At 46.7% G+C, this 15,904-nt stretch overlaps 2 protein-coding genes across 3 annotated transcripts; both read left to right on the forward strand.

Annotated features, from left to right (window-relative positions):
- Positions 1–830: 830 nt before the first annotated feature.
- On the forward strand, positions 831–9,152 carry ntd5 (ntl-dependent gene 5). Of its 2 annotated transcripts, none has more exons than XM_076737336.1 (8): positions 831–923; positions 2,186–2,320; positions 2,703–2,894; positions 6,499–6,622; positions 7,127–7,203; positions 7,808–7,990; positions 8,256–8,453; positions 8,592–9,152. In XM_076737336.1, exons 1-8 carry the CDS (start codon positions 857–859, stop codon positions 8,672–8,674), a joined length of 1,059 nt encoding a protein of 352 aa, XP_076593451.1. In that variant the 5' UTR covers positions 831–856; the 3' UTR covers positions 8,675–9,152. The 2 variants fall into 2 exon arrangements, with proteins under 2 accessions (XP_076593451.1, XP_076593452.1); XM_076737337.1 differs by having other exon boundaries at positions 837–923; positions 6,502–6,622.
- Positions 9,153–9,353: 201 nt separating this feature from the next.
- LOC143325276 (uncharacterized) lies at positions 9,354–14,589 on the forward strand. Its single transcript, XM_076738245.1, has 3 exons — positions 9,354–9,463; positions 10,439–12,907; positions 13,516–14,589. The coding sequence occupies exons 2-3, from the start codon at positions 10,463–10,465 to the stop codon at positions 13,891–13,893; spliced, it is 2,823 nt and encodes a 940-aa protein (XP_076594360.1). The 5' UTR covers positions 9,354–9,463; positions 10,439–10,462; the 3' UTR covers positions 13,894–14,589.
- The last annotated feature ends 1,315 nt before the right edge of the window (positions 14,590–15,904 follow it).

Consider the following 15,904-nt stretch of genomic DNA (forward strand, 5'->3'; position numbering starts at 1 on the left):
TGTTTTCATCATGTGTTTGTTTCTTTTAATCTGCATGCTTCTCGCCAGCTTTGTGCGCCTGCATCTTGAATTAAAGCCCAGTTTTGACAGGGAGAATGGGCAACAGAGGTCAAATTTCAAGAGGACGACCCCTTCATGTATTTACTTAAGCCAGATAACCAGACCAGAATATGCACTGAAATGTCTCAAGACTGCTTGTTTTGATATCCTCCCTGTTTGGTCACATTGTGTACATTCTTTTAATAGACAAAGCAGTCCAAATATGCATTCTTGCCCAACGGAGGCAATGCTGATCCACTTGGACATTTAAGCAGTATTTAACAAATATCTAAATTTAATGCACTCCACTGGGATGAAATGCTCACAAATAGGATTAAGTCTCCAATGCTGCCGAGGTAGAATGTTTAGTCGTGAAGAGGCCATGATTGCAAAATAAAAGCACGTATAGCGGCCTATCCATCAACAATAGTGGGAAAGATATAAGTCAGAGTGGGTGGCATAATTGGATGTATAGGAGGAGGACTTGTGACATCAGCTAAAGTCCATCTATTTCCTCCTGTTGTTTGCATTTCCTGTTTGTTTACTCCTGTTTGTTTATTGTGCGTGGGGGGAAACAGCCATATATCATCCCTTTTTTTGCTGTCTCAACAGAAATGGGTGAAAGGTCCTTCACAGTGGAATTTTCCCCAAATCTCTCCTCCTCAACGCGAACCAGATGTGTGCTCCTGGGCTGTGCCCCCACCTCTCTCTCCCACCTCCCTTCTGCCCCCCCTGCTCCCACCCTTTGTTCCCCCTTCCTTAAAAATGCTGTGTCTGTGCGTCCCTCCCTCATATCGTTTGAGGCCTGGCTTCAAGGATGGACTGTGCACTGCTGCTGCTGTCCCTGTGGGCTCTGACTGGAACTGTGTCCCTGCAGGCTTCAGGTAAGCCCCCTGACTCCATTCATCATTCCCACCCGATAGATGTCACAGGACCCTGCATGCACAATGAATACAGCTCACTAAATGCTGGGAATAAATGAGGGATGGCCGTTTATTGAGTGTCCTCAAGCAGTGCAGTTAGTGAACAGCTGGATTTTCCCCTGCATGCTTTGTTGCTCTGTAGATTGTATTTCAGCGTAAAGATGATCACCAGAGCTTGGGACTGGCAACAGCTGCACTCATTACCATCAGGACTTTAAAATGCAAAGGACTAATGAAGGCTGGGACTGTGCGACTGTGTTTATGTGTGTTTTGGATGGTTGGTGTTCATAGTGCACTGATTGAAAAAGACCATGAATCAATACTGTTTATGCTGAAGTGATGCTAGTGTCATACAGTACATGTGTTGTACATAGTTATAGTGTACAGTTTCTATATTTTGGTGAATGTAAACATCCGTGTTGGATCATCTTTGGCATTTCATGCACATTCATAGATGACTGTACGTCTTCCATAATTCTGGTCTGCGCTTCATGATATGCTGTGTTTGTTTTGATTTCCAGTGTCAAAGGTGCTCCGTGTGTGTACTGAACATCATGTCTCCACGCTGTTCTGAGATGGTCATGTGTGCATGCATGCTGCACATGGGTGTTCACATGTGCTGTGGGCAGATTGAATACAGTAGCACACATTTTTTCATTCTGAGAAATGAAAAATGGGGAACCCTGTCCGACGCCCCCTTTTCCTCCCCCCTCAAATGTTCTGGACATTGAGGGTGTGTTGTTCTTGGCGTGCAACTTAATAGAAGTGGAGAATTTGGTTTTATGATGTGATATGGAGAAGTGAGGGAAATGAGGAGGTGTTAAAGATACTAGACTGATCCTGCTCAAATATGAATTACCTTTTCAGACTGTTATTCCACTGCAAAAACATACAAAAAACTCAGAAGTGAGAGGAAACTGATTTTTCTATCAAAAAAAAAGATGCAAAAAACAAGATTGATAGCTGAATGGCAAAGAGTAATAAAGCCTGCCATCTAAATACTTACTCATCTGGCAACCTGGGTGGCAAATGTTTGCCTGGCCACCCACACTGAATTTACTTTCCTTCAAACAGTAAACAAAGCAGAATTGGCACACAAAATCTCAATTACGGCCCTCAGCGTTTGCATGTTTTTTACAAGCGGCCACAAACGGAGTGGAAGCAAACAAAGGGACAGTTACCGTGATGGTGTGATAGTGTGTGTGTGTGTGCTATCACAACAGAGTCGTGTCCGAAGAGACTTCTGGGAGACGAGAGGAGGAGGACATGTCCTCGGCCCTGCAAAGCTGACAGAGACTGTGCCAATAAACGCCAGTGTCTGTGTGATGGCCAGTGTGGTCTCAGCTGCGTGGCTCCAGGTAACTATTTGTATGCATGTGTGCTCCCAGTTGCCACTGTGAACACCATTGTGGGCTCAGCCATTAAAAGTGTTTGTGTGTATGCCCAGCTGTGCCAACATACATCTGTGTATGTGTGTGTGCGTGTGTGTGTATGTGTTTTTCCTGGAAAATAAAATAAAAGCCTTGCTCATGCACAAAATCTGGCCTATGTGAGTGCTGAACACAAGGTTTTTAGTATGCATTGTAAAGGGGGGGTCGATGGATCCAGTCTCGTTATACAACCTCATTAGTGCTAACAGTTTCATTTGTCTTTTACGAGGAACAGTCCAGCACATTCTGAGAGCTGGTTTGTTCACCGTCTCTCGCTCTCCTCCGTCTGGATCGTCTCTTTTCTCCTCAGGTCGAACTTGTCCTTGGCCTCTACCCGCCAGTGAAAACTCCGCGGCTCGCCTCCTCTCTCCCACTCACTCCTTCTCTGCCCTGCTCGAAGTGCGCTGCAAGCCGGGATTCACGTTGCCCAGCGGCTTGGATGTCACTATTCGCCGTTGTCAAGGTGACCGGCAGTGGAGCGGGGATGAGCCCACCTGCACAGGTGGGTTTGAGACGCAGCAGGCGCGCTGCATGTGCACAGGTCATGTGACCGGGCCAGTGATGTGGCCCTGGATTCAACATGGCTTTCACTGTGTTTTTGTGTTTATGCAAGACAGACAGACAGTCAGAGACAGAGAGGCAGACAGAGAGGGAGACAGAGGGGGGGCTTCAGGAGTGAAACCCCTCTGTGATTGTGTCGACTGAGACGTTGCACAACTGGGACCTATTCTCCTCATCACCATAGCAACCAGAGCTTTAGTTGTTCATGTTGGCTGTCTGGAGATTTCACTGTTGAGCTGCTGATGAGTTTAAAGAGGAGAGGAGAGCTGAACACGTGTGTGTGTGTGTGTGTGTGTGTGTGTGTGTGTGTGTGTGTGTGTGTGTGTGTGTGTGTGTGTGTGTGTGCATGCATGAAGATCACATGAATGCATGTTTATATGAGCATCACAGCACAGGCACCTGTACTTTCTATCACTATATAAATGGGTATGACATTTTATTTAATAAAGTAGTTTGTGGCGTCCCTGTAAAGGCTTGCTAGTCTACTCACAGATGAACTTAGACTGTAGGATTTTTCTTTTTAGTTATTCAGTGTTGTTATTTGAGGGTGGACAAAGCAAACCATACTCAATATAATGTACTAATACTGCATAAAGCAATACAGTATTTGAAAACCCAAATTACAACCTACAATTAGACCTGTAGAAAGGATTATAAATTCAGTGCAAGCTTCACTCATGTTGTGTCTAACCTTGTGTTGTGCTCTTCTGGAACGTCTTTATTGACCTAACTGACATGTGACCAGGTTTGCTTTAGAGATACACCTATTTTATGTTGGCCAAAGAGACCAGAACAGAGCTGTAAACACATTTAAACAAAGGCATGAGCAGCTGAAGTCAGTCCTGAAAGAAAACATGAAGGACTTTCCAGCAATTAAAAGTTCATTTACAACCCAAGTACCGCTGTGCCCCACGATAATCATGTGGTTAAACATTTGCACTTTCTCTCGGTCTAAAAAAAGAGCAGAAAATGATGAATCTAAATAGATGGCTCACAAAATGCAAAATATGTTCGACTGCTGTGCAGGTTTATTACCTCTACCACTGTGCCGTAAGGCTGCACAGCAGCACACAAAGCAAAGCCATCAATACTTCTTAGTATCTCGACACATATCATCATCATACGGCACCCTGAAATACGGTCTTCCCTTATTGCTTGTGTCGACCTGACAGCTCTGATAAAAAACAATACATTTTCAACTTTAGAGATCCGCTTCCTGCTGCATTAACCACACATCTGGAGCTGCAGTCAGCGTGCTTTCTTAGGAATCCTCAACCCAGCTGGGTCCCTGTCTCACCCTCCAGACCTTGTATCTTTTCTAAGAGGTGAAACAAGGATACGATTATCAGCTCTCTTGTAGAGTATCGTCCTGCTGACAGACGGGCAGAAGGTAGGTGGGTTTTGAGCGTGTGAGAGCGTTAGTATTGTGTGTCCTTTGCATGTGTGTGCATGAGTGTGAGCTTCTTCAAGCCTGTTGAGAGGCAGTGGGCGGCAGATCACTGTCAAAGTGGTACAGAGCTGCAGTGTGAGTGTGAGCGAGTGTGAATGTGTGTTTATAGGAGAGAGGTAGAGAGGTAGATTTTTTTCTGTATACATTAGATGTGTATGTGTGTGTGTGGGGGGGGGGCAGATTGCACATGTGTTACAGAGTTTTTATGTGTGTGTGTGTGCGCGCGCGCGTGTGTGTGTGTGGGCGACAGATCACAGTCAGGAGAGTCAGAGAGCTCTCTTGCTCATGCTGCTCCAGGCCTTTCTGTTCCCTGTTCTCCTCTCCTCTGCTCTCTTCTCTCATCCTCTTTTCCTCTCATCTCTTTCTCCTCTCATCCTCTTCCATCTGAGGCCTATGATAAGGTCTCCCTGTACAATGGGAGCCAAGGACAAGCATGCAGCTCTAGGCTGTTTAGTTTGTGGTGTGTGCATGCATCTGTGTGCATGTTTGTGGAAGACAAAAAAAAAAAAGAGTAAAGAGACTAAAAACACAACCTTTGCATCTTTGGTCTCAGTCAGATTGCCGGGTGTTTAACGTTGTGGCTCATTCAAAATCACCGTGTTATCATTTTTTAAAAGATGAATTTGATATACCTGTTTCATTGCAGTTTGGTGCTGCAGCCTGTGTGGGTGGCAGCAGTACGAGGCAGAAGAAGGGGCGATATGTGAAAACAGAACTCGGCTTCGGGCTCTCATCCGCAGCCAAACAGACTCGTAACTCTCCCTCTCCCATAGGTCCCTTTACATTCTTATATTAACGTTTCTCAGTTTCAGATACCTAAGACAGCCCTCAGGCAAGAGCTGTCTCTGCCTCTCAAAGCAGCGTTCAGCTCCAAAACCCTGCGCTTGATGGAGCCCGGGTCGCTCCAGCCTCTCTCTAAGCACCACTCTTGATATTTATATTTCCACAAGCGTGAGGCCCTCAAACATCCAGGAATGAACAGTGCCAGGTGTTATACAATCACAGATATAGCTGTGAGATCGGAGAGGTGTGGGGCGGTGTTTCACCTGCTCGTCGAACTTTGAAATATTACCTAAGAAGAGTTGTTTCAACTTAAATAGAACAAGACATTGGGTGAAACGCCTCTGTGGGTCACAAACTAAATAGAAACCTTGGTTAATACAAGTCAAATGAGGTAGTGGGGTGGACCTCCCTTCCTCTATCCATCGTTTTTCTTCCTATCTACTGTTTCTTTAATTCTTCATCTTTACTTGCTAATAGCTGTGAAATCGATCAATCACACACTGATTCTAATGTATTTTCTGTGTTTGTGTGGGTAACTTTGGTGGTATATTGGGTTGTGTTTACTTCTTTGAACTACAGTTTGCATTAGATGCACCCTGAGTGATGCTGCATGTCTCTCTGAGGAGCTCACCGTCAACACAGGTCACTGGTGGAAGAAACACTCAGATCCTTTACTTAGTAAAGTAATAGCACTGCAATGTATAGTAGAAGTATTAACCACAGAATGTACTTAAGGAACCAAAAATAAAAGCATTCATTTTGGAGATGATGACCCTTGACAGTGTTAGATTATTAGATATTGGTATATATATATTTGGCAATACTTTAAGTACTTTAATATAATCTAACAATAACAATTTAATGTATATGTTTTATCACACTAAAGTGTTACCTATATTTTATTATTGCAACAATTGTTACACGTGCAGTAGTGTGTAAACAGCATTTTAGTGCACCAGCTGGTCGAGAAGGAGCTAATTTTAATCACACTGTATCGTTGGGTAGTAATCCATAACATGCATAATATTTCAAAAACCATAGTTTTGTATGTACAATTCTAATACGCAAAGAAATTAATAAGTATGTGGAGTAAAAAGTACAATTAGGAGATGCCATTTTTCTGTAGATGAAACAAAATGAATAACAGTAACTGAAGGCTGGTCGGACTGTTTTCCTGCTGGCATATTTTTGTTTTCAACGCAGGACTTTTACTGGCGATGGAGTATTTCTGCAGTGTAGTTTCGCTACTTTTACTGAAATAAAACAATCTGACAATAAAGTGTTTAATCTTCTGCTCTGCTCTGACCTTCAGAAGCTCAGTCACCCGAACCTGCGGCTGCCCGAACCTGCCCTCTGCCTGAGGAAGTCATCAACACCTTCAGCATCCAGGGAGACGCCACAGTGGGAACTTCCATCCGCTACAGCTGCCTGTCTGGGTGAGAGAGTTGGGGGGAGATGGGAGGTAAAGGTTGCGAGTGCGTAGGCAGAGGCTATGAAAACCTGAAATGATGCGAAGGTAGAAATGGAGGAAGTGAGAAGACGGGGATGGAGTGTGAAGAAGAGGGAGGGAGTGGAGGGAAGGCTTGATTACAGGAGAGGTGTTGGGGAACGACGGATGATGAGCAATGAATGGCAGGGAATTCATTTTGATCTCCCAGCTGACGATCTCTCCATTGAGCTAACTAGGTCATTACAGTCTAATCTTGTATTGACTCCCCTTTACACACTGACTCATCCACAGGATAAGAGGAGCCTGAGTGGATGTGTCAGCCAGAACTGTGCACACAACATTTAGACACCGTGAAAAAGAGACAGAGTGGAGAAAAGGAATCATTTACACCCTTTTCATCACTTTTATTTAGATGAAGCTCCTTAGCTGTTAATACTGTACATGTCACACCGCCATCTGTCTCCATCACTCTCTCCCTTCTCTCCTGCAGGGCGGATATGGTGGGGAGCAGTGAAAATTTCTGCCAGGATAATCAGACCTGGCAGTATCCTCACCCCATCTGTAAAAGTAAGTGTGCAGTGGTAGACTCTATCTTGCACTAGCCATGTGTGTCTGTGTGTGAGCATGCATGTGTGTTGCTTCGTCCTCCTGCATCTTTCAAGGTTAGCAGGAGAGAAAGGAACGGTGGTCGGTTGTGTGAGTCACTGCAATGAGAGACTGGCGTGTTTACTTCGCAGGGATGTACATTTATTAGTTGTGTGTGTGTGTGTGTGTGTGTGTGTGTGTGTGTGTGTGCGTGCAAAGATGGAAAAAAAGAGTGAATCAAAGGAGACAGTCAAAAACACGCAAACCTCTGCATACGAAGTCTTTCAGGATCTACTGCTCTGTTTGAAAGTGCTTTTCTGCCACCTTGTGGCCAAATCCGGGATAGCATGGCCTGTTCCACACGGAGGAACATACGGGATGTTTCCTGCCTCAGCCTGGCTAAAGAAACTATGAGTGCCCCTGGCTTTTGTTAAAACAAAGTAAAGATAAGACAAGAACAAAGGGACAGAAAGCCCTCGGTCTTTGTCCTTTTTTTTTTTTTTTTTTTCTTTTGGAGTAACTCCACTCATCCATGTTTTAAAGATTAGGGGAGCTCCTGAATAATCCGCTCCTCTCACTCTCTTAGAAGTCTACTGCCTGCCTCCTCCAGAGGTGGAGCAGGGCTATGTGGTGGCTGTCCAGAAGACTGAATATGAAGTTGATTTTGACATCCACTACCTCTGTAAAAAGAACTTCCTGCTGGATGGACCCCAGAAGATCACCTGCTTGTCGAATGGCAGCTGGAGTGCATCTCCTCCATACTGCAGAGGTGAGGGATGTTTCAGACGGCTACACCCAAAGCAAAATATGTGCATTTGATGAGTTTAAATGAAGATGTATATAAGCCCATAAAGCATTCAAATTCTTATGTGGTTGCACATTCAGTGCATGCAAGATGCAGCTATGCTATTTTGCATTAACACACATACATAATACACACTCCTAGATACTTACATATACACACAAGAATCAACACAGCATTTTGTATCTGATGCTTCTATCACACTTTCATACTTTGTTGATCATTTTCACAGCTCGCTGTCTCATCCCTGCCGAGCGAAGCCGTGTGGTGATTGGTGGAGAGAAGCGCTGGCCCTTTGACTTTACAGATGCCATGGTTCCTCACGGGGAACATGTGACGTTCTACTGCAGGCATCCTCACAAGTACTGCAACTTCCCTGCAACCCAGGTCTGCTTCGATGGAAAGCTGCAGCCACCAGCCTGCTACCTCGGTAAACATGGCCCACCCGCACAGGCCCTCCTTTTCTTATCTGTTTCAGCATGGCACTGAGAGGAACATGAGGAGGGAGGGTGTTGATTGACACTCGGAGACTTCTGCAATATTCATGCACCTTCTCTTTTCTTTTCAGAGCCCACATGGTTGCAGTATAAGCTCTTCACTCAACGGCTGGTCTCGGAGCTTGATCCGTGTGAGCCTGGTGATGTGGAATGACGACCTGGAGGTCGGACCCTGGCCCAGCAGCAATCACCCAGAGCAGCCCATCTCCACTCTGCAGCTTTGCTTCAACTGTCTAGGCTACGATTATGGTCTGTTAGACGCTGAAATGTTTTTCACAGCTCTTGTGGATCAGCAGGCTGAGCTGTCTATCCTGTGCTCATGGCCTTCGCCGCTCACTCCTGCATCCTATCAAACTGCAGGCATAATTATAATCTGCAAACCCTTCAAGCGTGACTTTGATCCTCCTCCAGCTTGAGACAGTGCATACTGTAGATGCAATCCATAGGCCTTCATGGTGATGTACATATGATGTATTAATACGTGCTATATCAGTTCTGCCTGTGATGATACCCAACTCATATTGACTCTGTGATATCTCACTGTGTGATCTTTCTCTCCTCTCTGTTGAGCGTGACGCATCAAGTCTTGAGGCTTGTAAGTGTTAATTTGGAATAAAGTGATGTCAAAACGGTTTGGCTCTCTGGTTTCCTCTTTACGACACGCGCAGAGTGCTGCTGCGTGAGTTCAAGTTCATTTCTCTCCATCCTCCTCGGCTCCCTCGTGCTCTGCCTCCCGTCTCTCTGACTCTCAGGCGCACACAGAGCCTTTCTTCGCAGGCTGCAGGTTCAACCGTACTCATAGGCTGAACATGGCTACTGGTCGGACCCGGTAGGCTGCGACACCATAGCAACTCCCCTTGACCCCTCCCTCCCTCGGCATTCGCAGCATCACCCTTTACACTGCACAGTCATATTTGGTCCTCCGGAAATATCCTCAGCACGGGTAAGCCAGTCCCTATGCAGCGAGTGTATGGGTGGAGTATAGTTTAAAATACAGTTTTAAATGTATCGAAAGGGTGTCCGGCGCGTCCTACGCCGGCTCTGACAGCAGGGCTGCAGGAAATGACAGCGCGCCGGGAAAGTTTGTGCTAAAGCTGCCGGGTTGCGCTCTCGGTGTCTCGGACCCTCGGCTCTAAAATGGCTGGCTGTAGGTCCGAGGAAGCTCCGGTGCAAAAAGGGAAGGATCCGCTCCACACCGCGACTGTCTGTAAATATACACGCTTCTCTACTGCGAGCGACGCGTTCGTGATGGCGTTGTCCCAGGTCCGAGAGCTGTCAGGGCGCACACGCACCAGAATAACACTGGCATCTCGGACCTAGGACTGTGCGTAATGGCGTCCTCCGCGGACAGAGCTCCGCGGTCTCTGAGAACACACTCGTGTTTGCAAACCAAACGGAATCTGAATATTGCTTTGAAGAGGATGTGAAATGAAACGCTACATTATTTATGTTGCATGTGGCTGATAGAAGTGCGAGAGAGGAAATGTGTTTTCGCTCCCATCATTCGGACCCCTCTGTGCTCCGGTGCGTTTCTCTCAATGATCGACGGCTCCGGTCGACCCCTCAGTTAGAAATGCGCTGAGCTAGAATTTAGGATCATGCAAGGTAACCGACACAATTACTAGGACGGTGTGATGTGGAGGAAGAGGGGGGGTCAAATGAGTCGACCATCACGTCGGACTGAGGAGTCAGGGGGGCGCAGCCTGCTTCCTCTACAGACTGTTTGTAATATCACAAAGAGTCAATACTGGCTTTTGCACTAAACTTGACCCCAATTATCTCATTTGAGACATTGAGTCCTTCCAACCATCCCACTCAATATATCATCCCCTTCCTTTGCTGCCATGAGATGTTTTTATTTTCATGCTGATTTTGCTACTCTGACTTTCTAATTTGCTATTTGATCCCTATTTTATAGAACTATAAATGGGTATGCCCCAAAATGGATTCTCAGTTGGCTTCAGTCCTGACCAGTGGCAGCCTGGATGTCCAAAATGGCAGCCAGTGTGCAGAGGGATCAGGGCCAGTGACAGAGGTTTTTTTGGACCCAAAGGAAAAAACCTCGTCCAGTACTGTACCAGGTAACCTCCAGCGCTGCCCTGTCAAAGCAGCAGTGACCATCAGGGGAGCTGCCCTGTCAATCAATGGGAAACAGCCAGAGGTGGGCGGGACTTGTAAGCCAGCCTCTCAGGAAACAAGCAAGATTGGTGGGTTCAGACAGCCAATTACAGTAAAGACTGGAGTGCCTGTGTTGCGCAGCCGACCAATCAGACTCAAAATTGTTGTTCCTCCACGGTGCAAGAGGCCAGCTGCAAACTCTGCCATCAGCCTGACCAAAGACTTTGCTCGCTCACATTTTAGAAGACCTGTTTCGGTCTCACCTGGAGTGGGGTTCACAGAAAAACACAGAAATAAAACCCAAACATCTGGCAAGAATGAGGGAGAGATCAAGGAAGTTAAGTATCAAAAGCCAGAGCACGCCAAACCAGAGTCATTCCATGAGACAGAGGCAGAAATGTGCAAAGAGAGACATGTTTTGGGTGCTAAAATCCACCCGGACGGCTCAGAAACTCCTTTAATCCCTAGCGCTAATACAATGAAAACACTGAGCAAGCAAGGCGTTAAAGAGGAAACCACAGAGAGAGAGATAGAGGAAAATGTTCCCCTGACTTTGCAGGAAGTGGACTTGAAGCCTTGTGAGACGTTTGATGTGGTGGACACGGAGGAACAGACGGAACCTCTGGACCTGAGTCTGCCCAAGAGACGAGAGAGTCGAGAGAGGAGGTGTGGGCGCTTTCTGGACGATTCTGGCTGCGAGAGCTCGCTGATCATGGAGGTGGATGAATACGAGGGAGAAGGAGACAGAGACGTAGTGGAAGAGGACGACGAGGGCGATGAAGAAGACTCTGTGCTGCGTATGGCCGGCACAGACGCACTTGAAGACTCTCTCCTGTCTCCCTCTTTTTTTTCCTCCTCTGTCTTCACCTCCCTCTCCTCGATAGACGGTGATGCTGAAAACCTTCTCCTCATAGACGACCAGGGAATCCCGTATACGCTCAGCCCAGATGGACTCAAAGTGCCGCAGGTCGATGCTTCCAGGTCAGAGGATCCTCAGTCCGATCAGGCAAACTCAGCAGAGGTAGAAGGAGGTGGCTCACCACGATTGGCCTCGTCAGCAGAGCCCAGCCTTAGCCAAAGTTTAGAAAATGCACTAAATGCACCTTCTGGTGATGTGTACCCCTCACCAGCCCCTGCCACTGACTCCCCATCACGAGGTGTTGATCAAACAAAGAGTTCAGAAGTCTTCACGAGTTTGATCTCAAAGTCAGATCCCTCTACGGCCGCAGAGCCAAGCGTTAAATCTGTCCAGGCTAATGCTGCTCTGTCCCCCTCCTCTGGGATATCAGTCCCCACCCACCCCATTCAGATCCTCACGAACCCTTCCACTAACGCTCCCATCCTGCTCCTGTCATCCTCCTCTTCCTCTTCTCAGCTCTCGCCGGCTCCGATAGGTCTCACGCTTCCCCTCTCTGTCGCTCAGACCTCACCTGGTGCTTCCACCCCCATGTTCCTTCTCCTTTCACCTGTGCCCTCCTCCTCCGGCGACTCTGCATCTACCTCCACCCCTATCGCTGTCCTCGACCCCACGACCGGTCAGTTGTCCCAGATCACAGGCGCCTCAGCCCCGGTGTCCCTGCCCCTGCCCTCTGGTCAGGTCAGCACCCTGGGATCACCTCTGCCCACGCAGTCTCACCCCGTCATCCGGCTGAGCCCCAATAACCCTCCTGTCATCCTGTCAGCAGTGAGTAACGTGAACCCTGCTCGGGCGGTGCGCTCGTCCTCTCCTGCTGTTCAGAACGACCACCGCAGCACGACTCCCCTCCTTCAATCTCAAATCAACTCTTCTGATTCAAACTCTGGAAGTGAAGCCATATCTGCTGAGGACGTCTCAACTGAAAACAGCAAGCCATCAGCTTTTACAGCATCCTCTCCGCACCCACAGTCTGCTGGTTTGACCTATGACATGTTAGGTCAGCCCAGCTCAGAGGCCCAATCGCCAGCCTCAGAGTCTCAATTTGACGCATCTGACCTGCACTCGCAACATTTACCTCTGGATGACCATCTTTACTTCTCCAACGTTGCTGCTCCTCCCTCCCCTCCCGCTCTCTCCTCTGGTAAACTCGAGCCCCTCGACCCGCTGGATCCTCTCTCTCCAGTGACGTCGCCTAACGCCATGGGCCCTCGCCGGGTGCTGTACTGCCAGCTGTGCCCACGGGTCTTCTTTTACCTCTCCGACCTTGAGCGCCACGCCATCACCCACTCGCAGAAGAAGCCTCACGTTTGCCAGCAGTGTGGCAAAGCCTTCAAACGCTCCAGCCATCTGCAGGTAGGTGCAGGCTAATTATAACTTCATCATTTCAGAGCAATATTGAGTAATAACACAAGTCACCTGAACAGATGTTAAAAACGATTAGTGCAGCTGTGAACACAATCCTGACATTTTCTCACCTTTAAGTTGATATAGCTGCTTATTCACACACACGTGGAGCAATGTTAGCATTCATCTGGAGTGTTTGTGTTTGTGTAAGTTCAGCATTCTCTCTCTGTCTGGTCCTGGCGTTGATTTTCACCAACTCCAGAGGGAAATATGTGGCTCTGGAGCTGCTAAAGTCTCCTCTGTGTTCACCAGCTAGTTGCTAACTGTGTGGCGCTAGGTGCTGGGTTTTGGTTTGTCAGGATTTTGCTTTAGCTGTGGCTGAGCGTGATGCTACGAGAGCGCTGAGAGTGAACCAAAATAGTAGAGTTGCGGAGCTGAAAGAGGCTACTAAGCTCCGCAGAGCTGAGGTGAACTGCGTAAGTCGGGTGTCTTTGTGGGTTTGTCGCTACGAGCAGCATGTGATCCATTGTAATATCAAAATATTGATTAAAGCTGCATTGATAAATATGTTTTCAGAGGTCTTTTAGAAAAATGTTCACTGTTTTTTTTTTCAACAGAGGCACAAGCACATCCACACAGGCCAGAGGAACTTTGTGTGCCCCATCTGCGCCAAACGCTTCAGGGAGGCGGGCGAGCTCCAGCGCCACCAACGGGTCCACACCGGAGAGAAACCCTACCAGTGCCAACTCTGCCACACGCGCTTTGCCGAGCGCAACACGCTACGCCGGCACACCAAACGCAAACACCCTTACCACCAAGTAGCCATGGAAATGCTGAACGAGAGGAGAGGCGGCGGCCGAGGAGACGGGGGAGGCGGCGGAGGCGGCGGCGGCGGTGGCGGCGCATCCAGAGTGCAGGAGGAAGAGGAGAGCGCTGAGTGGTACAGCTCCACTGTCTCTAATCTGGATAACTCAGAGTCTGAGGTGGAAACGTAAAGAGCGAAGGGAGGGAGCAGGAGATTCTGGTTAGATGCGAAACTTTCCTCATTAATTAACATTCATCAAAAGGGAGCGCTTGCAATATTTATGATGTTTTTAAGGTAATTTATTTATTTGAATGTATATTATTCCCATTCCATTAAATGGTCCAAAAAGACAGCCTTCAGAATCGTGAATGATTTTGACATCAGCTTTCCTGTGCGAGAAATATGAAAGAGGAAGATCGAACTTGAAATCGAGCTTTTTACGCGAGTTCAGAATATTCATGAGACGAGCTAACGTGAGGTCGCGTTCCCATTCAATCCACGATAAAAACCCTCAAGTGCTCAGAAAAAGAAGGATAACTTATTTACTCGAGACAATTCTCTGCTCTAATTGTAAATATAAAGAGAACTATTTGTAAGAGCTGCACTTCTGCACTATATCACGTGAAAGATGAAAGCTATCTTTCGTACCGTCAGAGACACTGTGAGTCATTTGCACTTGTTTTCCTTGAACTCAATATTCACTTTTTTTTATATCGTGAAGAAAAACGCTTGCGTGTTTCGTTGCAGCTGTCGATTTTATGTATTTAATTCGTATCGCGGACGAGTTCGACCACATGTTTTGATTTATTCTAACATAAACACTATATTCAGTTTTGTTTTGTTTAATATTATGTTAACTTATTTGAATTAAATTTTTGTCAACTGTAACTGAATCTTTGTCCCATCTCCTTTTTCAGTCTGCTTCCACTTCGGTGTCTGTTGCATGCGGATGTTGAAAAAAGGTATATTCAAACTGGCTTTTCATGAAAAGGTTCACTCACGTATGCTGCCGCTCTCTCTGGTAATGAATACTCAGGCCAGGGCCGTATCCGTCCTTTCATTTAAGCCGATCCTCAGAGTCGATTCTCTTTTCTACATTAATCACCAAAGACGAGACCAGACTTTACACGGATATTTGTGAGAGGGAAAAAAAAAAGGGGAAGATACTTGATATATATCTGCTGGACTGCCTCCAGGGAGTAATTGAGTTTGTAAGACAGTCTTCTGTTTTTTGCACTCTCTCAATTTTCTGCTCCATTTAAGCCATGGAGCCTAACAGAGCTAAGCTCGAGATAACTTATTAAATACTGTATCGCTCAAATGACCTGACTGGGTCCTCGCGGCCGTCCCATTGCTTATTTCTGCGCCGGCCATTGTGCGAGCAGAGATGCTTTGGTTTGCTGAAAGGCCCTTGCTAAGCTCCGTTGTAGTGAAGTTTGGCAAACTCACTTTTATAGAAGGTCAGAGGAAGGAAAGAGGTGCAGAGCAGAGGTTAACCAAGCAGTCTGTGCTGCAGAGAGGCCGCCTGCTCTTGGAGATAGTGGAGTATTTGCTTTGGTGAAGTGTAAGAGCAGATGTTTAATGCATATTTTACCTTAACCTGAATATGTAACATGCAACTCACAGAGGGACTCTTCTTAGTTAGAAAAAGACTTATGGGCTGCAGCATGTGCACAAGATGGGGCACAAAATTTACAATCACTGCCCAGTGGAAAATTCCCCACACTTCAGCTGAGTATGAATCTTCAACAGTCTGACAGAACAAGCGGATTTCTTTCAAAGACTTTTCAGCACAGAATTCCCTCTCTGTTTGTTACTGCCACCACTCAACAAGGGAACACTGTGGAGACCCAAAGGGGGAATTTTCTACAAAAAGTCTGACGCTGGAAAATTCACATTTCAGACTAAGTCAGGCTGTTCGAGCCTCGTATTCGCTTCAGCTGAACTTTAGAAGTAATTTTTGCTCAAAAATGGGCTTTGTTTTGTTCCCCATCTCTTCCACTGCAGACATGAAGGGATCTCTTCAGGGCCAGGATGAAAAGGAGGAGTGATTACAGCAGCAAATACATTTTTCAGTGTACATGTGAGCTTCAGATAGATTTGAAAAAATGTGAGCATATTCTTGACTATCTCTACTTTTATTAGACCCTTTTGGCAAAGTTGCAAATAAATGAGGGGAGTCTGCTTTATGGTGATATTAA

The sequence above is a fragment of the Chaetodon auriga genome, chromosome 8 (assembly GCF_051107435.1).
Source record: "Chaetodon auriga isolate fChaAug3 chromosome 8, fChaAug3.hap1, whole genome shotgun sequence".
Lineage (NCBI taxonomy): Eukaryota > Metazoa > Chordata > Actinopteri > Chaetodontiformes > Chaetodontidae > Chaetodon > Chaetodon auriga.

Excerpts from the sequence above, each read along its gene's own strand:
- ntd5 (XM_076737336.1), top strand. The coding sequence starts at position 857 with ATGGACTGTGCACTGCTGCTGCTGTCCCTGTGGGCTCTGACTGGAACT. Across the intron at positions 2,321-2,702 it reads TCTCAGCTGCGTGGCTCCAG|GTCGAACTTGTCCTTGGCCT; the intron begins GTAACTATTTGT and ends TTTTCTCCTCAG. Across the intron at positions 7,991-8,255 it reads ATCTCCTCCATACTGCAGAG|CTCGCTGTCTCATCCCTGCC; the intron begins GTGAGGGATGTT and ends TCATTTTCACAG.
- LOC143325276 (XM_076738245.1), top strand. The coding sequence starts at position 10,463 with ATGGATTCTCAGTTGGCTTCAGTCCTGACCAGTGGCAGCCTGGATGTC. Across the intron at positions 12,908-13,515 it reads AACGCTCCAGCCATCTGCAG|AGGCACAAGCACATCCACAC; the intron begins GTAGGTGCAGGC and ends TTTTTTCAACAG.